The 27,500-nt window shown below is 40.0% G+C and overlaps 3 protein-coding genes across 3 annotated transcripts in view; all 3 read right to left on the reverse strand.

The window, feature by feature from the left end:
- Positions 1-16,563, reverse strand: part of LOC138049158 (uncharacterized) — an 18,287-nt gene extending 1,724 nt beyond the window's left edge. The window contains exons 1-8 of the mRNA XM_068895317.1: positions 16,324-16,563; positions 11,635-11,716; positions 4,189-5,410; positions 3,424-3,519; positions 3,208-3,288; positions 1,623-1,718; positions 1,265-1,324; positions 1-729 (exon numbers count right to left, since the gene is read on the reverse strand). The exon at positions 1-729 is cut by the window's left edge and continues 1,724 nt beyond it. Of these exons, the coding sequence (XP_068751418.1) occupies positions 1-729; positions 1,265-1,324; positions 1,623-1,718; positions 3,208-3,288; positions 3,424-3,519; positions 4,189-5,410; positions 11,635-11,643 (2,293 nt within the window). The 5' untranslated portion in view covers positions 11,644-11,716; positions 16,324-16,563. The remainder of the gene's footprint in view (positions 730-1,264; positions 1,325-1,622; positions 1,719-3,207; positions 3,289-3,423; positions 3,520-4,188; positions 5,411-11,634; positions 11,717-16,323) is intronic.
- Positions 11,671-22,541, reverse strand: LOC138050158 (catenin beta-like). The gene is made up of 7 exons (XM_068896618.1): positions 22,455-22,541; positions 21,758-22,063; positions 20,760-21,158; positions 20,010-20,279; positions 19,271-19,455; positions 14,612-14,722; positions 11,671-11,716 (listed from the first exon to the last, which is right to left on the reverse strand). The coding sequence occupies exons 1-7, from the start codon at positions 22,539-22,541 to the stop codon at positions 11,671-11,673; spliced, it is 1,404 nt and encodes a 467-aa protein (XP_068752719.1).
- The window catches only part of LOC138049157 (uncharacterized), a 32,541-nt gene continuing 26,967 nt past the window's right edge, over positions 21,927-27,500 (reverse strand). The window contains exons 9-10 of the mRNA XM_068895316.1: positions 25,012-27,500; positions 21,927-22,063 (exon numbers count right to left, since the gene is read on the reverse strand). The exon at positions 25,012-27,500 is cut by the window's right edge and continues 1,257 nt beyond it. Coding sequence (XP_068751417.1) covers positions 25,051-27,500 — 2,450 coding nt within the window. The 3' untranslated portion in view covers positions 21,927-22,063; positions 25,012-25,050. The remainder of the gene's footprint in view (positions 22,064-25,011) is intronic.

A 27,500-nucleotide genomic window follows, 5' to 3' on the forward strand; every position in this document is an offset into this window, starting at 1 on the left:
TTTCGTCAACAAGCCTCTCTCCCTTGGGTGGATCAACACTCTTAAAATATTTCCTAATGTACTCCAAAGAATCCTCTTCACTGAATCCTTCAATTTGAAGACAAATATCAAATGCAAACTGTTTCCGGGCTTCAATTCCTTTTTCTTGTCGAGTTGTGGCCAACACATAGCAAAACGGTAAAACTCGTCGGTCGAGAAGTTTGTCCAAGTGATGCTTTGATCTTTCAGGGAGCTCATCCAATCCGTCCAAAATGATAAGAATTCTTTCCTGGTTGTGGATGTCAGTGATAAAGTTCCGTAGTCTTTTCTTGGTCTTTTCCTTCATGTCTTCGGGTAGAAGTTGTTCAAAGATGGCTTCCATTATGTCCCCGTCCAAGTCTCTACATTTGAGCAACAAAACAAGTTCGAAAACAGGGAAGTTAGAAGGCATTGATTCATTCGCCCAGTCATAAGCAAGTTTAAGACAGAGGGTGGTTTTGCCGATTCCCGGACTTCCCTCTGCTAGGGCCATGGAATCTTCACCTTTGTTACAACAAAAAATGTTACCCAAGTCTATTTCTGAGCCTCCAAAGTGACCACCTTCTTTCGGTCTTGAGACAATTTTTAGTCTAGTGTAAACTCTATCCAAATGTAACTTCATGCCTTTGTTCCAAGGAAGCGGACTGAATTCAGCTCGTCTTTTGTACACTTCTCTGAGCAATTTCACGACCACAGTGTCAGCAATGGCGGCTGCATGGAAATGACACAAAAATAGGACACAATTAAAATCTTGTCTTGTTGGTGATACCCAGTAAATGAACCGCTGACTGAACAATCCCATCCTCTTGTGGGAGGTTAAATGGAACTTTAAGACCCAAATCACTAAAATTTGGGCAATATTTAATGCTATAAAAGTATAAAGGAGAAGGGCTTTTTAAAAGCTCATTCATGGATTCTTTCCAAAACAGTACAGAATCAACAAACTCAACCCACGTATGACGCCGAGCTAGGAATCGAACCCAGGTCACTTTGGTGGGAGGCGAGTCCTCTCATCACTGCGCCAGCGCTGCCCTACAAACCATGGTCACTTAGGCAATCGTAATGTTATTCTGAAAAGTATTTCCTTTGTGAAAGACAGTGATCTTTGAAACAAGCGTTTTTTTTATAAAGTCACTGCGGAGTTTAAAATGTGGGGAATTGTAACTATCCCTGACTCTCCAGCCTTATTGGATATTGCTATCCTTTAATCCATTCCTCGCTTTGGAAACTAAACATTAAGCCTCACCTTTACGGTTTTCTGTACCATGCCTTCGTTGCATTTCTGCAGTTTGTCTTTCTGATACACCTATTCCGAGAAAAATAATTGAAATTACACATGTAGGGTAATACGCTTATCATGCATAACCCTTTCAAAGCAAAACAAATTGCAGGTACACGTCTATGGTTTGGTATGTGCTGAAGTATGAAGGCATGGTGAATTGGTTACCTTTCACGAAATTTAAATGCATTTTAGATTACTAGGCCAAAGATGACTCAATTGCATTATGGATATCCCAGTATAACATGACTTAAAAGACAATGTCTTTTTTCACTTAATTGCCTATCACTACATCATTAACATAAAAATAACATAATACAGGTACCTCCATACAAATTTCTGGCTTGTGTATCAACAGCAGTTGCCAAGTGACTGGTTGTCATTGATAAAGGCTCTTCTTCTAAAGAAGCATGATGAATCCCTGCCAGAAGAATAACATACATGTACAGAGTTATTTTTTTTCAGGAGGGATCTATCGTTATATATGAATTTACATGCATTTAACTGATCAGAATTACCACCTTTCAGAGATGCTACTTTCAATTCACATGTCCAGAGATGCCCTTATTAGATGCATGCAGATTTCAATAAGGGGCACGTAGTGTCCCCTTGCTGTCCTCCCCAACTTCAACATCACTCGTGTCTCAGAATACAGACAGTTAACGTCACAAAGTGTCCCCCCAATTGATGCTCCTCAAAAAAGGATAAGCAGCTGCATTTACGCTAACCTTCACCTTCACCTTATTATTGCAAATAGGTAGCAAAAGCTTAGCAGTAAAGGAACACTTTGTGTTCAGTGTTACATGTGAAAACTGGGCATTTATCTAATTAGGTGCATTTCTGGACACAAGTATTCGATATTCTGCCCATCATCTTAACTATAATAGTGCAAATAAGATATTGGAAGGTGACTTCCGTTTGGTTTTTTTGTCACTTCAAATTACCATGGAATGAAAGGGGCTTTCTTTGAAAATTTAATGAAACAAAATTAATTTAAAACAGAAAATATACCAATTTCCCCTTTATTTTCGGCCTCATGGCCGCAACACGTAGATGGATGAAGAGCACTGTAATAATGTTCAATACTATCATTTGTGGAGAAATCAAGGTTCCACAAAACGACACAAAGAATACAGCAAGAATTAAAAAGACAATTCAACGGGAAGTAACATCTGAAAATAAAGTTTTAACGTTCATGAATTCAATTGCATGGATACCACTTGTCTAGAACTTTCGATATGGGTGACACCCTTACAGCTAAATGTATGATAATGTGGTTTGAGATGCTGTCCTGCTGAACTGTCCAATTCAGTGGCAGCTAAACAGTTCCTGTGAAATCTTGCAGCACCGAAAAAAGAAACTCACGGTCCACTTAGCAGTCGCTAGTGATGGAAAAAAACTTCCACCTATAGTAATTTCCTTGAGGCCGAAGAAAAGGAAGAGGTGGAGGAAAACTTAGATTCCAACACATGAACAGTGAAGATGGGCAACAGGTATAAGTTGACATCCCACATATAGCAAGACTACATAACAAACAACTCCTTCCCACATGCAACTGTCGTGTCCTCTTAGTACATAAATTAGAGGAGGTTTAACTACTTGGAGAGGTGAAACTAGTTCTGACGAAACACACAACAAGTCAACCATGTGCTCTCTTAATTCTTCTCTCCCCTACTTCATGATATACATACATGTACACGAAATGCGACACACACGACAGCAACCAGGTGTGAATTTATCACTGGTTCAAGATGGATAAATTTTTGGTTTGAGGAATGAGCTGAATACGCCTTGTTCACTCTGGTTATAAACTAGGATAAGCTTATGTAAAACTTGCTCTCCCACTGATACATGCTAAGTTGAATCTCTCCATCAACCCATACTCTAATGAACTAGACATGAGGCCTTACCTATGCAAATGTCTGTATCATGCCTTTGTTTCTTTGATGGTGGGGTGACACTTGGATGTAAGGGTCTTTTTCCTTTTTTGTCTGAGGAACCCAGAATTAGAATGTGATGTCAATTAATAGGCAACTTCCTTTACAGGATATCTTACAAACCAAGTGACCATTGACCATAATGCAGAAATAGAAATTATACATTAGCAATGAAGAAAAGGACTTTACCTGTTGGTTCTACATAAGTTTCGCACACCATGGCGGTTGGCAAGTGACTTCTTGTCAATGGTGAGTCCTGTTCACCTTCAGTTGCTTGATGAGTTCCTACCAGACAAATAATAAGCAGCACCTTACTCTGTCATGTACTGTAAAAAAACATCTGCTTATAGAGATCAGAATTAATTCTTTCTGAGATGCCGGGACTAAATCACCAATGGAGCCAAATTGTTCACACACAATATACAAACCCCTCCCCCACATCAATGGAAATAATTATAGAGTTATGAAATGCAGCAGCAAGGGCTGACACACCACAAAAAAATGCAGTTTAACAACGCCACTTTCAAGTCAATGCCTCATAACAAAGACATAAAAATTAACACAGACTTAGATCTACATGTACTATGATCAAACACCTGTAATTTCCCTACAAGGGACGATTTGATCATTACAATATTGTTATTATTGTACTGCAGTTATGTGTGACTTGTTTGTTGTTGCTGCTTGCAGTGCCACGATTGGCATGAATCCTTGTTTTAAAGCTGAGAGAGCTGATGCCTATCAAGTTTTAAAACAAGTCTTAACCCATTGGCTGAGTAGATTTTACTCTGTGCAACGCCAGATGATTTTTACTCATCATTGGGGGCCAGTCCAGGGGTCAATGGGTTCATTTTCTTGAACAACAAAAACACTTTGTCTACTTCACTCTAGGAACCATTCACGTTCACCTACAACCTTTCAGAAATGTACTAGGTAACAAGTCATTTCACTTACCAAAAATGCTATCAAGCATCCTTCCCACAAGTTCACCACACTGTTTCTCCCAACTGTACTCCTCAGCATATTGAATGCAAAGATCCTTCGTCTCTTTGAGCCGAACATCCCTCCTCTTTTTACGGACACTTTTAATTGCGTTGGCCCATTCTCTAGGATCTTCAGAATTTACTACACAGCTTGAACCATGTGGCACCTTCTGCAAAGCATCTCCAAAACCAGAATTTCCACTAACAAGAACAGGAAGACCTGCAGATAATGCTTCAAGTGCAGCTAAACCAAAACCTTCAGTTCTTGATGGCATTATGCACAGATCTACTTCACAAAACAATCTGACTAGTTCCTCTCTGCTTTCCTTAAAGGAGCGAACTGTCAGTTGTTTTCGTGCAATGCCATGCTCACACAACTTCTCTGCTGCTTCCTCCTCTTTTCCAAGTAATGCTCCGACAAAAATCAGTCGGTAGGAATCTTCATTCAACTGAGATATGGCTTTGGCTGCAATGTCATAGCCCTTTAACATAAAATCTTCTGCGTCACAGCGCCCAAAAACCAAAACACGAAATTCTGCTCCTTCTTCAGCTGCCTGCTTAACCGTCGAAAATTCAGAAAATATACTAGGTGTGAGTTCAAATACAGACTTGCTTTTCTGACGGAGATTGCGTCGGATCACATCAGCCAACTTGGGACCAACTGCTACAACTAGGTCTGCCAATTCGCACAATCTTATCTCTGCTTCGTGCTTCTCCTCTGCTTTTGAAATTGCATTTGCATATCCTTTAAACATTCCTAGGTATTCAGGGGCAGTATGCACAACCTGAACCCACTTACATCTTAGTTGCTTCTGAATGAGTTGCACTTGTCGTCCAAGTTTCAGTCCATGTCCAATCACATAATCCACCTGGTGGTTTTCTGGTGCAGACGACAGCCAATCAATGGGTTTATATCCATACAGCACTTTTGCTTTTATGATCTTAACATAGTTTTCCCCTGCAATCCTCACATCTTCTTCACTGCACTCAGGAAGGTACATACTGACTTCCACATTCTGATGTTTTGCCAACTGAATGGCAAGCTCTCTGTTGAGGGTTGACAAGCCTCCTTTTGTAGATTGCCATTCACTGCTCAAGAGAGTAACCTTAAGTTTCCTACTTGGTGTTTGGCCTGACATGCTTTCCTGGGCTTCCTGTGATGCAGAAAATGAGGTGCTGGGAAAGGAGGGATCCTGTAATAAATGTGAGATCACTGTAAAATTAATTGACTACATGATACACTGATGCAGCTTTTTAATCAATTTGCTGCATTCAATTGACTTTTATTGCCACCAGCTGCAGCGAATTTTCGAGAAGAACTGTCTGGAAAGATAGATGCTTCCACAAGAAAGATGAAACTACCAGAAAGACCATCCCAGCATAAGATCGAGAAATCTGACCGACAAGTTCACAACTCACTTGGATGTGGAAAGCCAATCAACTGGAAACAGATGGCAACAGTTGAGGTCCCAGCTGAATTCAGTGAAGCGGTGAAGGGCGGAACAAGTGATAGCAGGACCAGGCGACCTGCTCTAGCGAATTTTCGAGGAAAACAGTCTGAAAAGAGAGATGCTGGAGGAAGAACGACGAAACGACCAAAAAGGCCATCCAAGTTTTAAAGAAATCAGATACTCCTTATGCCTTTTGAAACTCCAAAAGACATTTTTATGTGATTAAATCTAATGATAATAATAATCGTCACCATAATCATAATAATAACACTGAACAACAAGGCTTAAAAACGCGAGGTCCTACATAAAACTAATTGTAAATGACAACTTACTGCCATACTTTATGCCAAGTGACGTATGAGATCAGACTTGCTCGAAGCTGACTCATTGACGGTAATCACAAGATTATTGTTGCTCAGTTTATCGTGACTGTTGCCGTGGCTTCGTCTTTATAATATATGACATTTGGCACCTTGCAGATAGTATTTTCATTATCTTGGATAGTTTGCTCGACCGCCAGTGGTACAAGAGACACATAAGTTCGGTGTGAAGATAGCGTCCTCTGTATATTAGAAACTATTATATTAAAAAAAAACTAGAAATTATCCCTCGAAAGAAGCAATAAGTAACGCTAAGCATAGATGATTTGCAACTTTTGTCAGAAATGTATTGCTTACAATCTCCCATAGGTAGCTTTAAAGAAGGTTAAGTTTGCCACATTTGCTCGCAATGAAAATGCCTTAAACTTGGCGATTAGAATGCCATGATCAGTAATTATTAAAGGTAAAAAACGTTACGCAAGTCCGACAACGTGGTTCACTTATGACTGATTATTATTATTTTTTAGTCACTTTCACCACAGCAGAGAAACAGGCTGTGGTGGGGGTCGCACAACAGAGCGAGGCTACAAATTAAGTGCGCCCTTTTACCCTCCCAACCATGATATACCACAGAAGACAGACCACAACACCGGGAACTACATGCCCTACTCTTTTACAATTTCATGTAAAACTGGTAGCTATGTAATGTGGCATGTAAAAAATAGTTTTTATTAAGTATGTAAACTATTTTAATTGTGATGTGGTAGAATAGCATGAAGTGATTTTAGCGTTAAACTCATGTCAGTCTTAAGGTTAGTCTCCTGGGGGTGTCACACAACGCTGCCCCCAAAGACTCTTTTGGGGGAGGGTTGCGTGACATTCTGGAAGCCAGCTGCGGAGGCGACTACCGTAAAGTGTCTAAAGCTAGAGGTCAGGAACACCTTTACGTACTTGGCCATGAACATTTGCAGCACTAGACTCACATTTCAGGTCGAGAGGGGTTTTTGACTGCTAACGGTTGAAACTTTTTGCAATCTATTGTTGTTTTTCGATTTAAGCTTAATAGCAAAAGTTAGAGGTCGAGAATACTCCATTAAGATTTTGGCGAAAATCATTATAGCTTTAAAGTAAGACTTAAGGTAATTCCTTAGTATTGCATTGCACAACCCTACTGCGCATGATCTTCGCGTCATTAGCGCGCGCCCATGAGCACGTGCGCATACAAAACGTAAGAGATTTCGCTCAAACTAAACCCGATAGCGAAATAGATGCTCCTTTTCTCTCAAACGAGCACGGTGACCCCCGATTTTTTTTTCAGTTATTTTCGAAGAACACTCTAATAAAGAACATATTTGAAGAAGAAAAAAAGTTTGATAGTAGAACATGAATTTTTTTTGGAAAACAGTTCCGTACTGGGTGTATTTTACCCAAGGCGAGGACTTCAAGCAAACCACGGAACTGTCCCAAAAAGTGCACTATTCCCACAACCAGGGAATCAAAGTCGGCGTAAATGAAGCATTACTGCTTATGTAAATAAAAGAAAATAAAATTTTGTGTCTCTGAAGTAACCAAGACTTACATGTAATTCTGCATGAAGGTGATTCGAATTTTACGCAAAAACAGTAAAAATACCCCATTTTAAGAGTCTGCTGACGCGTAAACAAGCACGGTGACCCCATTTTTACTCGTGGATATATCCACGAGTTTTGGTGAGGTTCTTTATGCAAATGTATCACTCCTGCGTAACCGGAAGTTCGATCTAATAAGCCAATCAGGATGGATAATCACAACACAGCTTAGAAAGCTGTGACTTCCTGTTCGCGAGGTTGTCCGCCGCCATTTTATACTTAAGTGTTTGAGCACCTTCCGCTGCGTTTAGAAGCAAGAAACGGAAGAATTAAAGAAATAACTTTCTTCGAAGGTGAAGCAAAATATTCTGAACAAGTACAGATTGGTGCAATTAAATTGTGCACCGCCTTTCACTGACCAACGCGAAGACTTTAATGCATGTAGAAATGGAATGGACAGAAACATGGTGAGAAGACAGTGTTTGCTCATCCCCTAAGCTCACGGGGGATAAATAAATTCCATGTGGAAGGTGACTGCCATTTGGAGAGTAACATCGAAGCTATCAAAGTATACCAATGTTTATCAAAGCTATCACGACGTTTTGCAAGCTATGAGTCATCAAAGCCACATGAATCCAACTTGAACAACATCCGTGACATGAAAAACAGTGAGGCAGCCAAGCAATCCATGCTTCCAGACACTAGTACTTGTGTGGTGGACCATAATGAAGGACTGACGAAAGACTCGGTCACTGATTATGTAAAGAAAACTGATGAGAAATCCGTACCAATCTCCTAGCTGCGATAGAGCAAGGGCTGAGGCAGTACATCCTCCCCAGGACAGAGAACCTTCCAGGATTAATTCCTTACAAGAAAACATCGAGCGTGTTTCAGAAAGACAAGGTAATTAGAAAGTGTATGGTGCATTATTTAAATAAGGACGTACCGAGCTCGTCTGAGTTGAGAAAGTGTTTATCTCTTGCTTTTGGAAAATATTATATCTCTATACCTAGACCGCAACTCAGACGTAACAATCTTCGAGAGTAGGATATTCTAATCGTCATTTTTATCTTATCATCCGCAGGACTGCTAAACACAAAAAAGACTTGTCATTTCTATTGTGTATTCAAGATCAATCTGCTACTACGCATTCAACAAAATTGAACCAACAAAATGAGAATTATTGTCTATCAAGAGAAGAGCTATTGATATCAGGAGACATTGAATCGAACCCAGGCCCTGTTGCTCATGGAACGAGTACACATACAGCACATACAATACTGAGAAATCCTTCTAAAGCACTGTTGCAGGCTCGATTAGCTCAAAAAGGATTGAAGTCACTAGAAAGTAACTCAGATGGGTCATGCTCCTTTTCTTCTGTTGCCCACCAGTTATACAATGATCCTTCCTATCACATGAATGTGCATGCTGCTGGAGTTGAATCCATCAAGAACAACCTTCAAAAATTAATTGGACCCATTACAGAGCAATTGTGCGTTTGTTGTCACAGCAACATACATGGTGTGATGCACTTATTGTGCAAGCAGTTTGCAATGTATTATATGTTACTATGCGTATAAATGAATCCCATTGAGGGGTGGGCACCAGTAAGTGTTATCAGTCCTATAAGCGGACAACAGGGAACTACTGTGAACATTGGACATCTAGATGGAAGACACTATGTTTCAGCACTTCAGTTAGATCATTATAATGACAGAATTTCAGGTTATGAAATCAGCGGTGTTACCAATGCCAACAATTATTCAGATCCTGGTAATAATTGATTAATTAACGATGGCCAAAAATGATGTTTGTCTGTAATAATTTCTACAAAGCAGTGGCAAAAAAAAGCTTATAAATATGAGAGAATCTATCAAGCGGAAGAGACAAAATCACTTGAAGAGTTCAGGGAAAAGAAAATATTGAAAGCAGCAAGGGAATAGGAAAAGAAAAGCAATCCAGAACATATCAGAGACCTAAACAGAAAAGCATAAAACCATTTAAGGAAAGCTATGCAGAGCTCAAGGCTAAACAAAACTGAAATTTGTCAAGGTCAAGACTCTATTAGACATTCCATGTCAAAAGTGATTCAGTCTTTTTCGTGATAAGATAACACATGGCCCTGAATATATATGCACTTGCTGTGATCAGTTATGGTTTAGATCATCTGTTTTTAAGTGTAACAGTATCAAATATAGTGATAAATATTCGCAAGGTTTGTTGGAGGAATGTATAACTGGCACAAAAAGTGTTAATATTACTAAATGGATCTTCTCTACTTGCTAAACCTGATGACATTAAGAATATGACCTGGCAACAAAAATCACACCTTATTCAAAATTACCTTGTCATCTGTGAAACGAACTTTGAACAAAGGTACAGCTCTTTATAGAGAATGTGTTAAAGAGTAATCTTATGCCTATTGGAGAAATGGTATACTTATTTCACAGGGTTGAATTCCAGCAAAGGGGATTACCTCACATACATGCATATTTTTGGGTATCTAGTTGCATATGAGAGCCCACCGTGCTGTTACACAATTATCCAACTGTCAATGCTAATGCATGAAGAAAACTTCAGCCTGCCAATTTTAAACAACCGCGGTAACTTCATATCCACGAGTAACGACAGTGGCACTTTGATTTTATTACATTTTTTTAATGTTCATATCATGAATGTTAATTATGCCAAGTTTCCAAAACAGTTTGATAGTAGAACAATTTCAAGGGAATTAACTGATGAAACTATCAGATTTCTGTGCAGTTTTCTCACCCACAGATGCAGCACCACTTTTCTTAGAACAAACCTCCTTTAGTGACCTTTAGTTGGCTATGGGGCAAACTTCAGAATGCCAAAGACAAAAAGTGCAAAATGAAGGTTTATGTTAAGGGTTTATGCAAAAGTTTCCAAGAAAGTCTGAGTTTTTGCCGAGAGTTACATGTACAATGCTGATCACAAATTAATAGTTTTAACGCTTTCCCAGACGAGAAGGTAAAATTAATGTAATTCTCGGAAGCACATAGTCCTTCCCCCCCCCCCCCCCTCCCCCTCCAATGTTGAGCTTAGAGGATGGAGATAACAATGAGTCACTGAAAATCAACATTGGAGGGTGAGGAAGAGAAGTGTGATCAGTGTTACAATGTTCATTCGTATCTGAGATTAGAGTAGATGGGATTGAGTAGATAAACTTCATTTAAACAAGGTAAATGGCTCAGCAAGCTGGGAAGCCCTTGTGGCTTATGATGAGGCATTTACTACAAAATTGGGAAATGATTTGGGGTCAATGATTTTGTTTCAAAGGAAAAGATAATGGAAAAGAAGGTGCCATTAGTGAGGCAAATTCCTCAGAAGCAGGGTCAAACCAAAACCAATCGCCAAACATCTGTCACCACAACACTGAAAACGAGAATGTGGAATGAACACATCTCCATCTAATGTGGTAAAATGATGGTGATAGGACAAGAAAAATTGGGACAACAGTTACTTTTGAATGGTAAGGATCTAGATAACGTCCACAGGCAAGTTATACGTTGTATATCTTGGTAGCAGAAGCAGCAGCAATTGCTGGAGTAGCAGTATCAGTACAGGCATGAGTAGGAGTACTGTAGCAGTAGTGGGAGTGGAAATAGTTATTGTTAGTAGTCTTTTAAAGGATAAGCACTGACTGGGAAAGTTATTCAGACACAAGAATGGGTGACTGTCCTTACATGTATACGAGCAGAATAAGTACTCCAGTAAGTAATACTATCCCAGCAAGCTGCACACACTGGCTGTCAGAGCTGCACTGAAGCCAATAGACCATTTTACAGTTGTGTTCTCAGTTACCTGGCCTTTGAATGAAAGTGAGTCTGGAGTTTACCTTGCTTTGATAGCAACCTCATTGCTTTTCTTATGTTAATGATGTTGTTCTCACACTAATTAGTCAGAATTTACATAAGAAAAGCAGTGAGGTTTCTTTCAAAGCAAAGTCAACTCCAGCCTCACTTTCATGCAAAGGCCAGGAAACTAAGCACACAACTGTAAAATGGTGTATTTAGCACCAACTCCCTAAATATTCAAAGAAACTTTCAGTAATTACCCTTGACATTATTAAAATCTTGGGAAATTAAGCAATTTACAAACAGCCTTCAGAATAACCTTGAACCACTCCATTCCATAATCTGTGGATAAGAAGAAAGAAACTAATTAACTTAATTATGTTCAAGTCACTTCACATGAGTTCGTATTATTTTGTTCTTCAAATACCCTCAGCCCCCGTATCAGTCTATTCCGAGTCCTTTGCTTCTATTCTATTGGATAATAATATCTGGAAATCAATGAGTTAATAATTGTACATAGTCAGCATGATAGAAGAATCATTCTTAAAAGGCCCAAGAGAGTTTCATCCACTATCTCTGAGGAAATCCATGCAGAATGAATACAGAAACAATTTAAAATACAGCAAACACCTGCATAATTATAAGAACCTGTTAGGCTAATTTTAGACCCAAGGGGTTTCATTAAGGGACCTCTGACACCGGGCAAACTGACCAGCTGTGGACATGACTGTGCCCAGCTGCTTTCAACATCTCAACAGACTTTTTTTTAATATAAAGATTGATTAAAAAAGACAGTTTTGTCCTTTTCCTGATCCATCTTCTGTGATATAAGTTACATATTCAGAATGTCACAATTTCATACAGTACATGCTTTACACTTTGTTTTATATAATAATTAGGATAGTACGTGCACTCTGATTGGTCAATAGCTGTGTTTGGATGAGAGTATGGAAACATGGCTATGACATCACACGAACTTTGATTGTTATGTGTTGCCAGACACGCATTTTGATTGGCTGGTAGGGAATATGACGTGTATCAAGAAAATCTGTTTCAATCAAGAAGTACAAAAACCCAGCATTTTCCTTCATTTTTATGAAAGCAATAGAGGACTTTTTTTCCCGTGTTTCCATAGCCTCATCTAAACACTCGGGGAAGTTGGGCGAATTCTTGACAGTTATGTAAACCCTCGACTGCATTTCAGGTTTGCATAACTGTCTCGAATTCTCCCAACTACCCCTTGTGTTTAGATGAGGCTATGGAAACACAGAAAACATCCTCTATTGCTTAAATATACCGCATTCAACCATTCAACGATATGCCCCATAACACAAGAATTGTGCTCCATAAAAGACCATCTGAAATGTCCAATTTTGCGAGCATGTGTTTCGCGATAGTGGCCCAGAAAAGATCACACGCAAATTAATCCAGGAATTGCACCGGTCTTATTTGATCACTTACATAAAGTAAGCTATACTAAGATGCTTTTTTTCATTTTTTTAAATTAAAATTTAAAAAAATTACAACTGGCCATCACAACAGGCCATCACAACAATAATAAAGTAATAGTTAGGAAATCTGCTCATGATGTAATTCTGCCTGATGCAATAGACAAGTACTTCTTAGGTATACTTTGCTGAGGGAAGTTTGTTTCCTCATAGGTCCACTAGCTTGCCTTATAATATAACTGAAGTTTTTTTGGCATGACCGTAACTTTTCAAAGTACTGTTTAATTAAAAATAAGAAAATGACATAGTAACAGCAAATCATTATTTTCTAGGTCTGCGTTTTCTACACACCTGCTATCATCTGTGTCAAAACATTTTGATTATCGACAACAGTTACGTTAAGCAAGAGGAAAAGAGAAAACATGTTTCTCTTTTGAAAACTGTGAACAATTGCATTGGTGAAGAGCACCTTGACAACTATTTTAAGTCGATAAGATGCAGAGAAATTCAATTAACCTTGAAATCCTATAATATAACATCATTTGAATCACCTGAGTTCCCTCACAGGGCACAGGTGAACAACCCAATGGTCTTGATAAAGGGTTTCCATTTTCGCCACCGTTAGCAGTTCAAAAGCACTGAATGGTAGATTTGAATAAACTCAAATGCTTTGAATTCCACTGGTCTGGTTTCTTGCAATGATCATGTTGAAAAAGGCTTTATTATGGAAATAGATTTCAGGATTGCCTTTCTGGCCGGAGAATTTTCGAAAGAAGAAGCTCAAATGCTGCGAAGGTATGTTGGCATCCCTAATCAATCGGATGCTGATGTTGTTAAGGAGACAATTTCACTGGTTTGGTGTCACTTCCAGCTTCCACAAGACGAGGCCACCGGCTGGCGGCTCGGTGTTGCCTGCCTTTTTATCTAACCGGCGGTCATGCTGCTTTCGACCAATAGTATTCACTTTAAATAGTAGTTTTGGGGTAGTCCATTTGGGTAGTCCATGGACTAGGAGGGTAATCGGTCGTTTCGCCTACGGGTCGTTTCGCCTACGGGTCGTTTCGCCTACTGTCTGTTTGCCTACGTATGATGTCGGTTCGCCTACGTCCAATATGTCAGTTCGCCTACGATTCATATGTAAGCTTTAAAACTGAATTGTTTAAAAGTCCTTGTCGAACCTCACAGAAAAAATCTGTGACGGCTAGCTGAGGCGTTATTTCTGTAAACTTGTGCCTTGAGCGGCCTATACCAAAGAAAGTGAGACTTTTCATTAACATATCGATAAAGGATACGTTAAAAATTTAGCTCGTTCCCACTCTACTGGGCGGTTCAATGTTTGTATCGATGTTGCGATCATGAATTTTATATCGCCTCCACGCGATCCGCAAACTTAGATGCAAAAAATTATATCTGACTGCTAGCTAAGGCGTTATTTCTGTAGACTTGTGTCTTCAGCGGGGTCCTTTAGCGGCCCATACTAGAGAAAGGGAGACTTTTCATTAACATATCAATAAAGGATAACGTACGTCAGAAATTAGCGCGTTCACACTTTACTAGGTGGTTCAATCAGACCTCTCAACCTCAAAACACCGAAAATCTGGAGACTAGTGTCAAAAAATCTGGAGATTTCAGTAAAAATCTGGAGATTGATCGACCGGCAGACACAACCAAGTAAACACAGGTTCTTAATAAGAGAAAGTGTTTTTTTTCCTGCTTATATTTTTTTAAAAACATGTGTGGACCTTAGCAACACAGGAATAAACTTTATTTTCGCAGCTTCAATACTCACAGCTTAAGTCCAGCCAGCATAGATGCCAAGTCTCCAGCTTTCGGCTGGAGACCCCAGCTTTCACACTCAATCTCCAGCTCTCCAGCCAAGCAAGCAAAATCTCCAGCTGAGCTTGGGTTAACAAATATAAAATTATTGTTCCACAAACGTAAAACTGTTCATGATCTGCGAAATCGTGAAATCGACGAGAAATCAAGAAACTCTAGACCCCAGAGCCCTTTTCTTCTCACTGCTCATGTTTGCTTGTCCGAAGTGACATGGTAAAATGTGTCATTAAATCAACCCAGAATGCAGGAAAAGTGACCTAGGAAAACTCAGATGGGCCAGTGTGTGAGCACTGAGCTGATCTCATTGCTCAGGCTCCAGTTGTTCGAAGGGTGGATCGCACTATCCACTGGATAAATTAGTATCCACTGGATAACTCAATTGCTTTTGCTAGTGTTTATCCGGTGGATAGCGTTATCCACCTTTTGAAAAACCGAGGCCAGCATTATATGCAGTAGCTGCCTTTTAAGAACTATCCAATAGTTCATCAGGTTCAACAGCAATTTCCACCATTTTGAAAACGTGATCAAAATGCGAGAGATGTCGCGAAATGAACCCGGACTAGGACTACACTTAGAATTAAAAAGAAAAGCGGAGAAAAAACCTTAGAAAAATTTTGTTTCAAAAATTAGAAGGCCCATTTTCAGGGCGGGGTAAGAGGGAGTCCCGGAACAGGACTATGTCGCACTAGGTTCAATGGCTTAAGAGCAAATGCACTTAACCTCTACACTACCGAAACATCGACTTCAATTTGGCAATTTTAAAGCTAATCCTAATCAAGCTCAGGGATTGCCTTTTCCTTCGCTGTTGACCGGAGTGCTTCGAAGAAGAACGCAAATCTATAACTTCCTTCGGCCATTTTCTTCGGAACAGAGAGATCGTGAAGCCTGGGGCGAGTTCACAAACCCGCGGGAGAATGATCCGAACAAAATGGCGGAGGGAAGGAAAGAAAATACAAATAGAACTTACTTATTATCAATCTTTTTTCGAAGCATTCCGGTCCACGGCAAAGGAAGGGCCAATGTGTGATTAATAGACTTTGCGCCCGAACCTTAGTCTGTTAAATTTGCGGAGTGTAGCAGTTGAGATTTTGCCGACACGAGTGGCACGAATGGTCTATCCACACGACCAGTTAGTCAAATCTTTCGTATTTATTTATTTTCATTTCTATGTTGTTTCAAGGTGGTCAACTGTTTTACAAAATGATAGTCGTGGTACGGAGTTTAAGACGTAGGCGAACTGACATATTGGACGTAGGCGAATCGACTCTAGACGTACGCGAACAGACAGTAGGCGAAACGACCCGTAGGCGAAACGACCGTAATTCACTAGGAGTCAGTGTTTTTCACTCTCTCCTCTCTAACAAACGGTCGTGACAAGATCTCACAAAAATGATGCCTAAAACAGCTCGGAACGACCAAAAAACATTACACAGGACTCATTGTACACTTTGTGTAATATTTCATTGAATTATTTGCTTTCAAACCGAGCAAATCGCAACCGCCGTAATATTCTTCTGTGTTGACATGTATTGTATCCTTCTGCAGATACAATAGACGGTGGTCTACGAGCTGGAGATTTTACGGCGTCGTAGAACTTTGCCATCACGTTAAAAGCTTTTAAGGACGTCAAACCGAAGGCGGGAATCTAAAGTAAATTACCCTTACCTTCTTGCATACTGGGATGTAGAATTCACGCGACGTCCATGATCATCAAGGCGGAAGTGATCGAGGAGCGAATAAATCCGAGCCTTCATCATTTGATGAGTTTTTTAGTGCGATAGTAACTCAACTTATGGTTTAAAGGACGGCAGATTGAGGCGGTCAGTGTCACGAGCCCATGTCATGGGCTCCTGTCAGTGTGCGTAAAATCCTGACTGCAAACCAGAGAGCAGCTGGGCCGGGAGCGGCAACACGTTTTTTCTGTTCCTATGGAAGTCACGTGGTACTTGAAAGCGATTTGTTGGCTGCTTGGGCTGCTGGGATTATAAGTACGTCATCCCCAGGGTCTTTTCGGCTTTCAAGGACCAGTTTGTTGAAAGCCGACAAGACCCTGGGGATGAGGTAGAGTCGCTCAATTTACATTTTTTTGCCAAAAATCTAGTTTATGGCAACGTTTAATTACTTTTGAGATATTAGATATTTTACAAACAGATTTGTTCCAAAAAAACTTACATTGCAATGAAGTGCATGAATTTTTGTTCACGTCTGGTCAATTAACTTGCACAGCTTTACCAAAAAAAAAAAAGATTTCGAAGAAAATTAGGTCTTAGAAGAGACCAACATGCGAGAGATGACTACGCTTTCACAAACTCCCAAAGAACAGAGAAAAACAAAAAAAAAATTGGTCAGTTGAAGGAACATTACCTGCTCATTACCCACGTTCACCAGTCACGTCACATGAAACGCGACTGCGACTCGCACTTTCTCGCATAAGGATGTATTCCGCAAAATCAAATATATGAAACTTCACATATTCTAAAAAATCTTTTTCTCCACCTCGCAACTGATCACCTCGTAGTTAGCTTGAGAAGCAAGCGAGACCTTGTTACGGGGGTCGGTTTTAGTCGCTTGGGGGCAGTTATCCCTTATCCTAAACCCCTAACAGAGTTTCACAAGTGCAGCACAATTTTACAGTGCGACGCGGCTTACCGTGGCCATCTAACAAGGTTTTTTTTTACAAATTATCTGCCAATCAGGGTGTGCGAATTTCATTGACAGTCATGCCTCCTTGCAAAGTTCGTACGGTTGTCATTTGAACACCGTTCCATGGGTTGTCGAGTTGACGTATTTACACGTAGGTTGTTAAATGTGAAAGTTTGTTGGGTGGCCACGGTAACGCGCGTTGCACTGTAAGTATAGAAAACAAATTGCCATTTTCTGTGACCAAAAAATGTTTCCAGCTGATTCATAGCGTTCAATCCCGCCGACTGGCCATTCCGACTTCGATGAAAGTACAGAGCTTCACATCTGACTTAAGTTTCGCAAGTTTTCGCTTTGAGTGGCTATAAAGGAATGGGTTTCTGTTCAATAATGCTTCTAGTTTCCCTTGGCAACGCTCAGACCCAAGGCGGTAAACCAGTGAATCCACATTTTGTCCCCTAGATGCGGAGGCATTAGACACAAAACACCAGCTGGAGATTCTAAAATTTTATTTGCAGATGGCTTTTCAAATAATCAGGTCCGTGCTTTGCCCAGCTAAAAATGCCTAAAACTCTTTGGCTGCTTGGATAAGCAAGCCTTTCACAATAGCTATCTATACACTGAAAATGACAATCAAGCAAAATAATATAATACATTCGTAAAGGTATTTTTTCTGGCCTTTTGTCACGCACAGCAGCGTGACGATCAAAACAAACGTCACACAATAACAATTGAAGAAACGTTAGGTCACTGAAACTTTTTCTGACCTGTTCCAATGATCCAAAGTCGTGATATTAAACAAAATGTACATAGCGGTGTAAGTATAGGAATGGGGCTTCGATTAAAAGAGGTTGCATTTCAATCACAAGACGAAGATTTGAATACATCCTCTTAGTCAAAACTTCATTCAATGAAAGGTTCCTAGTTCACAAAGGTTCAGGAATGGCAAGAATTTAACATCACAAGCTCTGAATTTCAACCACTAAGATTCATGTTTTACCATCTTCAATGTGCTCTAAGAAAAAAATCGTATGATCGTATAGTATAATTACTCTGGTGATTATCTCAACAACTTCTGTTTTTTCTTTCATTTAGAGCTGCAGTATCATAAACACCTAGCACAGGTTGATTACAGGAAGATGACCAATCAGGTGCCTGCAATTCATTAATCACGTTAGAGATTATAGAAATATCCTATACAAGAAAGAAAACAAAAACAATACGGTCCAATGTTGAATTCAGCAATGTCCATCAGAAACAAAAAAACAAAAAATGAAGGAGTTCTTAAATGAAAATGGAACAGCCTAAAATACATTGTGTGATATGAGGCGCTGACACAGGACTAGAAAAAGCCACATGAAGAATAGAAGGCAGTTAAAGTACAAGATCATAAATTGGTTCAGAGCAGGTACTTTTGGTTCTACAAAACTTTCTTAGTTTGACAAACGTACAACAAAACAAAATTGCGGAAGGATGGATGGGACCATCTTTGACAAAAATGCTATCTTTTACCAACTACATGTACAGCTGTATACTCTGCAAAACAGATGTATTTGGGGCTACCAGTATTTTCCATCTCATAATTTTCTCTCGCTTGGCAAGAGAAGCAAGAGCTGCAAATCAAGTCTATGTTCCCATTCACACAAAGAAATTATATTCTGAAGAACTGCAGACTCAACGCTGGATTCTCTTATCACATTATTTGAAAAGGAAAACGCAATAGTATGAGGCTTGTGTACATGTGTTCACTGTGCAAATTACTTCAAAAGAAATCCACAAAATACTCTCTTTATATCAAGGCAAATATTCTTCGTCAAGAGTTCCAGGATGCTCTAGTTCCAGAGTTTTTCTATTAAGTACAAAGTGTGCCTATTAAGACAACTGTTCGAAATCTACTGGCAAAAATTAATGCTTGGATTTTCCCCAGCCTTCATTTGTGGTAATAATGTCTCTTCACAGATCAGTATCGTACCAGGTGCCCCCACGGGGAGGGGGGTGTCCAAGAGGCTGCATTCCAGGGTCCCCATGATGAAAATCATAACCAGCTTCATGCGAATACTCCATTGGCTGGTTATAATCAAAGCCGTCATGTGGATAACCATACCCTGCACCAGGTGGCATGTTGTAGCTGGGATCAGGAAAGTCACCATCCATTGGCTGGAAGTAAACAAAAAAATTAATAAGTATTTTTACACTTGTAAATAAACTCTGTAAACAAAAGGAGACTTTGAGAGTTGTGTCTCCAGAGACTGGTTTTTATTTGGGACAAAAACAGATGCATTGACTACAAAAGGCAAATGACAATCAAGGCACAACTCAGTTTGCTTGTATCACTTGTGCTTATACTTGTGGTACGAGTGTACACATCTCCCTTGTACTGTAAAAGCCCTGGGTTAATGTTTGGGAGGCCACTGGAGAAACTTCAACAGATAGGAAAGGATAAAAGAAAAATAATGACCTTGCTAACAGACAAGGAAGAGTTACTGCATGAAGGACTTTGTAACTCCGCATCTATACTTATGTATGAAAAAGACACGCTGTGTAAACAGTACATTAAAGTACAGTTCAGAATACATGTAATTGCAAATAGCGTGGTCTTTTTCAACAGCATTTCAAGAAGCTAAAAAGAATGCTGCCACATTAGATCCTGCTGTTCTTCTCTTTTTTTCTTTCTAAGTTTATTAAAGCCGCTTTTTTGTCTTTCACTGTACCTCTGGCCATGGTGCATCTTCACGAAACAATGAGCTAGTCAGCTCAACGGAGAGACGCTTCTTGTAGTCTTGGGACTTGTCCTCTGACATACGGAAGAGTACAGCAGCCGCATACGCAGCAATGCCTTCGTTTCTTGAATGCAGCAGGTCTGTTAGAGGGGCAGTTGCATTTTCAGCCTCAATCGCCTCAGCACCTTCTTTGTCTTGGGCCAATTCACAGAGTACTCCTGCAGCAACACGTTGGATATTTTCGATTGGACAGTAAAGAAGCTGCAAAAGAAAAACAAACTGTCAAACAAATGATACCAGCCAGCAAAATTGTCCAGATTACTCAGAAAACTGACATGCTAATCATTTTCAACATTACAATGACCAAGAACAGCAGACATTTTCCTTTGTTTGACATTCGGTTTGATTCTCAAATTACCTTCCATGTTACTTTCATTACCATCAATGATGCTATTATAACAATTATCATAGGAATTAACACTACACAGCACATTTGATGATTTATGGGCACGAGAGAATGAGATATTTTGAAAGTTCTAAAAATTGCATGAGCCTTAAGCGAGTGCACTTTGAGCCGACTTCTCTGGGTGAAGTAGCTGACACTGTCTGTCGTTGGTGCTTATTGAAACCACTTTTCCTCTTCCGTCAACATCATCATCATAATAAATTAATGTCATGGTTGTCATCATTACCAGGTATTTACACTGCAACTCATTCGACAAAGTGAGACTAACACTGTACCTGTACAAATAGAGGAATGCAGTGAAGACTGCGGATGACAGCCCTGTTGTGTGCCTCACGTGCCAAAATATGAAGTGCACCCACACACCCATCTACGATATCTTCCATTCTGACATTATCTATCACAACACTCTGCCCAGGTCTCCTTTGCATATCTTGGTAAGAACGCATCATGAGTTGGACCAGTTGAGGCAGACCTCCATGTTCTCGGATCGGAGTATGGTTCAATGGACACAGGGCAAGATTTCTCATGAGTCCAATCACTGCCTTGATAAGTGGCCAGCGTGATGGTGGGTAGAGCAATTTTACCAAGACTGGTAAGCCAAAATGAACGCGCACTGCATTCTGAGCTTTTTCAGCATCTTCGTGACGACTTGTTAGATGACGAAGGGCACAAACCTGATTAGGAAAAATACACTTCTTACTCACTTCAATTTGATACTACCACCGATGCTGAAGATTAGCTGTGTAGCAGATTCAATGTGGACAGAAAATCAAGTCCAGTTTTCATTTGTCCAGATTTGTACAAGATTTAATAACATGTTAGTAAGCAGGCAGACAATAAAAAGGAATCATTTGTCTTCACACTCTACTCTTGTTCAAAACAGATAAGCGGTAAAAGTGACAAGATTTTTTAACATGAACGACACACAACATGCTATAACTCATTAAACACATTGGCAATGGGAGCTTTCTTAATTGCAAAAGTGACTATAGAGCTCTGAATGTATCCACAGTCCAGCAACGAATCATCAGCATGGCCTTAAGGAATCACGCCTTAAGTGTATTGGTGTTTAAATCCAGGCCTTGAGAGATGCCAACACTATCAAAATTCACAAGACAATGCATTCACAATTTACCAAAGTCACACAAAAAAACCATTATTAGGGTAACCACTATCATTCAAAACTGTTAAAGGAAACTTTAGATGAAAATTATTAACAATGGACTTAAACACAATGAAAAACTACAGCAATAGAAAATGTCAGTTTCCTTACCGCTGGTTCGGTAATCTCCTCGCTGTCTCCAGCCTGCATGCAGGTCCTGACAAGTGCCTCAATGCCACCAAATCTGTAGACAAGTTGTTTATTGCCTGGGTTATTACACGTAAGATTTGACAAGACTCCAGCAGCACATGTCACCACTTGGATGTCATTGGACGAAAGCAGCTGTACCAACATTTGAAGCAAGTTGTCGAGCCCTTCCTCTTTGGTTGCAGCATCTGACAGAGTCCATAGACAGTTCTGGACCAGTCTCTTGCTTTGATGACCTAAATGCATGGCAAGAGCCTGCATTCCTCCAGCCTGAAAAGGGTGGAAAATCTCACGATGGGCAACTATAAATGTTAACTTGGTGAGTGAAAAAAAAACCGATTTCATTGCAATCATTTAACCCATTAAATCCAGAACCACCCCCTACTGACAAGTACAATGTAAAACCATCTGGCATTAGAAAGTAAAATCTTTCAAGTCTCGCTCCTGGGAGTCAATGGGTTAAACAAGCAATAAGAAAAATCCTAAAAAGGAGAGTATCATGGTATTGCACATGTTCTAGCCGACAATGAATGTCATAATTTATGAGCCAATTGGAAGTGATGTTATAATTCATGTGGGAAGTTTACATTCTCCTGTGTGTAAAATTTTCTTGATTATTAACAATCACTTATGTGCTAAGGGCTGAGTAAAATTTTCATACACACATGAAATTACCTGCAAGAGTTATAATGTTGCTTCCCATTGGCTTATAAACAGTGGCATTTGCTTTAGCTAGAATATGTGCCATACTTATGTCTAAAACTCATCTATGAATGAGACTCATAAATATTTTATTCTTGAACTTAATTGAATAAGTATGTTCTAGATATAGTGCCTTTTTCTTCTTCTTTTTTTCACTTATTTATTTTTATTTAAATGTTTACTTTTCTATTTTACTCACTACAGCGCTCGAAGCTGCGACCGATTTGATCGCCAAGGCAACTAGCAAAAATAATGGCAACTAAAATTATCGCCAAGGTCGCAAATTTGGTGACTGTTCCGGCGTGGAAGTGGTGTCGTGATAATCGGTCTATTTTTTTAAAACTCTAGATCCAGACAAAATGAAAAAGCTTGATAATCTACCTACAGAAACATTGTCCATGAATTTCTCTTGCAATTCTTTGTGTGTCTGGTACATAACGTGCACCTCCAAACTGGACCCCCAACTGGACGTCCTTCTAGACCCCACTCGACAGAATAAAGAAAACAATGGATGGCTAAAATCAAAATCGCAAGGTCTTCTGAATTTTTATCTAAAGAAGGTTGAAGATTACTTAGAAAAAACCTTTTTTCAAAAGCTCCGTGACGTCTTTCGTTTCGTCTTACGTATTTGTCACCTTACGTGACTGCATGATACAAAGCTATTTGGTTGGAAAAAAGTACATTAAGAGATATGTTCATACACATGTAATGGTATTTTATCTCATGAGCGAAAAGTCAGCGCTTTCATCGCAAATTGAACGCCAGATGTTTTCGTTGATTTGGTGGACCACGTGGCATCTGCATACAAAGCGTGAAACGCGCGACCAAGAACTCAGAAACGATGTACCGCAGACCTCAGAATTGGAAAGGTGGCCAAAAGATTTGTTTCCTACATCATTTCAAGTTCTTGGCCTTTTTCATTGAACAGTTTCGAATTTATTTTTTTGTTGCGTGACAGTGAAACTATCTATAGTTTGAGGGTATGAGAAACGAAAGGGAAAAAAGAGCTCTAATCTTCTGTGTAACAAGATCATACCGCGGATCTTAATTCCTCCATTCGCGCATAACCACAATTCCTTGCGCATTTGACCACAATCCCTTGCATTTCGAAGAAAAATGTGTTCTCCCGATTAGAGCTGCCTCGTTCGTTCGCTTCAGGCTCACTCACTGCGACAGCGATAAAGAATTCTACTGAGGAGTGTTTAAAGCTCATGTACATGACGTTTTATCGGTGACCTAATAGGCTCTTTCGCTCATGCATTATAAGTAAGTGTCGTAACGCTTTGCGCCACCAGCCAATGAAAATGTTCCTTTAACCTCATGTGATCATGGAAACGAGAAAAGTTGCATGAAACGTTGCTCAGTGCAACACCCGTAAAACAACTTGTTTCGAAATGTGAGAACGTTTGAAGAAATGGCGTTCCGAGACAAGTTGCATGAAAAATTGCACAGTGTAACAGCGCCTTAAAGGTGAAGATTTTATGGTTATAGAGGACTATCGTTCACATTAGAAGTCATACTGGTTACTAATTAGGCCTAAAGAAAAGTATCCTAAACATTCATAAAAGCTAACCTTAGGCCTAAGGTTAGCTAATATGAATGTTTAGGATGCTTTCTGTATAGGTAAAACAATGACCTGTGACCTGCGTTTTGTACCTGCCGCCTCTCGCTTCAAAAATTTGCAGCTGTTTTTAAAAAAGATACCAGTCACTGCTCCCAGTTTCCACGCCAGCACTCACTTTCACACTGAAACTCCTAGTAATAATTTTATATCTTTTGATTGCTAAGATTATGTGGCTAAGATGTTCGTTTTAACCTCTCGAACTTGTGTTGTTTGCCCTATCAGAAGGGTGTAGCTAATTCGCATGATAATAGCAAATCCAATATGGCGACCATCGTGAATAAGGTCTATTAATGTTTACAGTCACGGGTTCCACTGTATAAATTATCTCGAACGCCTACTATCACCCTACAGGCATTGCGTGCCGTGGAACATTTTAATGTACGAGAATTCCGCCAAAGCTGACATTCATCCAATCAGACCGCTACCAGGAGACTACGATAAGCAATGCGAACTTTTTAAAGAAAAACAAATGATCGAAAAGCCTGTCGGTTTAACTTGGGCCTTTAAAAATTTCTGACTTTTACAGAATTTTTTTCTCAAAATCATTCTCCATATATTACATTACACTACATTATAGCAAATTCTTTTCGCTGGAAGAAAGAGTCGGCGCTTTCTTTATTTCCAGTAGTTTTAGTCAAGCCGACACTACAGTAGCAATGGGGATGAAGTTCACTATTGAAAAAAGAAACGGAAATATTCCGGAAAAAAAAGGAAGAAATTTGATAGCGTTTCTCTGTTTTATCTTCGAACCAGATGATCCGAAAGTGAGACAATTTTCTCCTTGCAAGCGACAATTTACGATGGTAAGGAAATTTCACAATCGCTGCAAACACAAAAGAGGGACTGACTGGACAACTTCAGTCTACTTTGAAAGGACTCAGTAGGTGGGTACCTGCAGTTTTCAGAAGCAACCACTTTCACGTTCCAGGTTTCATTTTCTGGAGCTTTCCTCCCCGCCATAAAGGCTGACAGATACTTCTATGAGCGAAAGTGAAGGAGACGTAACCACAAATTTGCTGAAATCGTATCCACCGCTGTCAGTTGTAATTTGTGGATCGTTAACTTTCAATCTCAGTGTCTCGAGTGATTCACTTAAATTTGCTGCTTCCAAAAGACCAGGTAAAATCTCTTCATCTCCTTCGCCGCGTGAGTCGAGTGTCAAATTTAACGTGGTTAAAGACTGAAATGACAACAAAAAATTTGCGAAGGCACTCCTATCACAAAGCATGTTACCGTAGTTATTAATTTTCAGGGAGGCATCGTTTACTGAATTGATGTCCAAACCCTTGCTTTCACACCCAAACAACATACTGCTAAAGTTGTTAAATGTCAAAGTGAGATTCTTTAGTGATTTGCTGTATGCCAAACCTTCGCCTAACTTTCCTAAAGAAACAACGCATGCCGAATCTAAGTGGTTGATAACTGTGAGAGAGAAATTCTCCACTGAAGTGTTACGCGCCAAAATAATGCCCAGGTCATCTACCAATCGGTTGCTATGGTTTTCAACAATCAGACTGAGATTCTTCAGTGACGTGTTGCCTTCCAAGCCATCGCAAACGCTTCGCTTCCATGTCTCGTTCATCTTCCCGTAGCAGTTAATTGTTAGAGTGAGATTCTTCAGTGATGTGTTGCATGCCAAACCATATTCCAGGAGGAGTGCCCACGCATGGTCCATGTTGTTGTCGTCGCTAAATGTCAAACTGAGATCATTCAATGTGGTATTGCTTGCCAAGATCCGATCAAGATCACCTTTCAACTCAAGGCTGAAGTTAGTATATTTGATATTTTCCGGAGTGAGAGCAATCAGTGAGGTGTTGCTTGCTGCTCCAGCGTCCACGCCGTTGCCCAAATCACTGTTCTTGAGAGTTTCCTTTCTTGGAAAAACATTTAATAAGCAGCCTTTGCTGTCTTTAGCGTCGTCGCTATAAATGCTGATTGTAGCGCTGAGATTTCGTTGTCCGCTATTTTTTGCTTCCTCAAAGACCGAAGTGAGAGATCCAAGGTTGTCAATAGAGACATATTCCATATCAAGCGATTCTTCTGGAGGAGCAGGAACGTCACTCACATTAACGGTAACAGCTGAATTCTTGTCTAATTTAAGTTCTTCAAAAAGAGCGTTCCCCTCTTTGCTTAACCGTTCCCAAGTGTTGATAGTCAAGGAGGACAGTGTTTTTCGTTCATCAACCCATCTTGCGGTGGAGTTAAGAATGTCATCGGTTAACTTTCCGTGGATGTCAAATGTCAGGTGAGACACCGGGCTGCGCGATAAGCCTCTAAATAAAGCTTCTGCACCATCACGACCCAATTCACCCCAAACATTTAGAGTGAAGTTTTGTTGTACAAGTAATCCATCCGTTATCTCAAAAGGACAACACTGTGTCACCTGACTGGCTGTCACTTTGCCGAAGGTATTTGGGTAGAGAGCAAATGAAGTGGATCTTTCTCCGCCTAATCGTGAATGAATGTTCCTCCCAACAGCCTGCCAATTATCAGGAACCTCTCCACGAAGAGAAACAATCAACTTGGTACGGGAATTATTTTCTACGATAACTCGCTCTATTAAATTAGCACCATGAAGACTCAGCTTTCCATTGACACACAAATCAACGACCTTAACTGCAACTTGACCTGCAAGGCCTCTTGTTAGGGCCACAGCAAGTGAGTCTTGCATATCTCCGCAGATATATATAGCAAGAGAGGACAAAAATCTGTTAAATAAAAGATTCTTTAAAGCTTGTAATGCAGTTGGCCTTAATGAACCATGAATTCTGACACCAACAGACGACAGTGGTGTATCTGCACATAGTCCTGCCTCAAGAGCCTTAGCCCAGCCCTCGTCACTCTCATTGACCAGAGCAAATGTCACTTTCTCTAAGGTCTTGTTTGTTGTCAGGTATTTAGCAGCAATCTCCCACTCAACTGCAGATGGTAGCGTCAATGCCGACAAAGATGTGAAATTTGAAATTTCTTGAAAAAACCGACGTTGCCCTAAAATGTACTTGTTTCCAGAGAAGTGAAGAGATTTTAAATTTGGGACAGACACCAACTCCCTCAAAAAGGTTAAACCCGAAGAAAAAGTCACTGCAGCGTGAACTTCAGCAGGTATCTGAATCTTGGAAAATCTTGTGCAGGCACTTAAAACCCTAGCTACGTGCCAATCAGAAAAATCCTCGTCACTTTCATCACCAATTAAGCACAAGTGTACGACCCGTGGAAAAGGTATGTATGAAAACAAAGCATCTGCCATTCGTTCAGGGTTTCCACTTTCACGAAAGCTCTCGAAAAAGAAATTCGTTACTGTTTTCGCGCGTAGGGCCCACTGCCTGTAACTCTTGAGCTTCTCACCAATCTGTATGAATAGAATACTTGCCTCCTCCCGCA

The sequence above is a fragment of the Montipora capricornis genome, chromosome 5 (assembly GCF_036669925.1).
Source record: "Montipora capricornis isolate CH-2021 chromosome 5, ASM3666992v2, whole genome shotgun sequence".
Classification (NCBI taxonomy): domain Eukaryota; kingdom Metazoa; phylum Cnidaria; class Anthozoa; order Scleractinia; family Acroporidae; genus Montipora; species Montipora capricornis.

What these genes read in the sequence shown, in the direction of transcription:
- LOC138050158 (XM_068896618.1), bottom strand. Translation starts at nt 22,541, where the DNA reads ATGGCACATATTCTAGCTAAAGCAAATGCCACTGTTTATAAGCCAATG. An exon ending in AAGATGCACCATGGCCAGAG is followed by an intron (nt 19,456 to 20,009) that starts GTACAGTGAAAG and finishes GTTTACTTCCAG; the next exon opens with CCAATGGATGGTGACTTTCC. An exon ending in CCTCCCCGTGGGGGCACCTG is followed by an intron (nt 14,723 to 19,270) that starts GTACGATACTGA and finishes TGTTAACCCAAG; the next exon opens with CTCAGCTGGAGATTTTGCTT.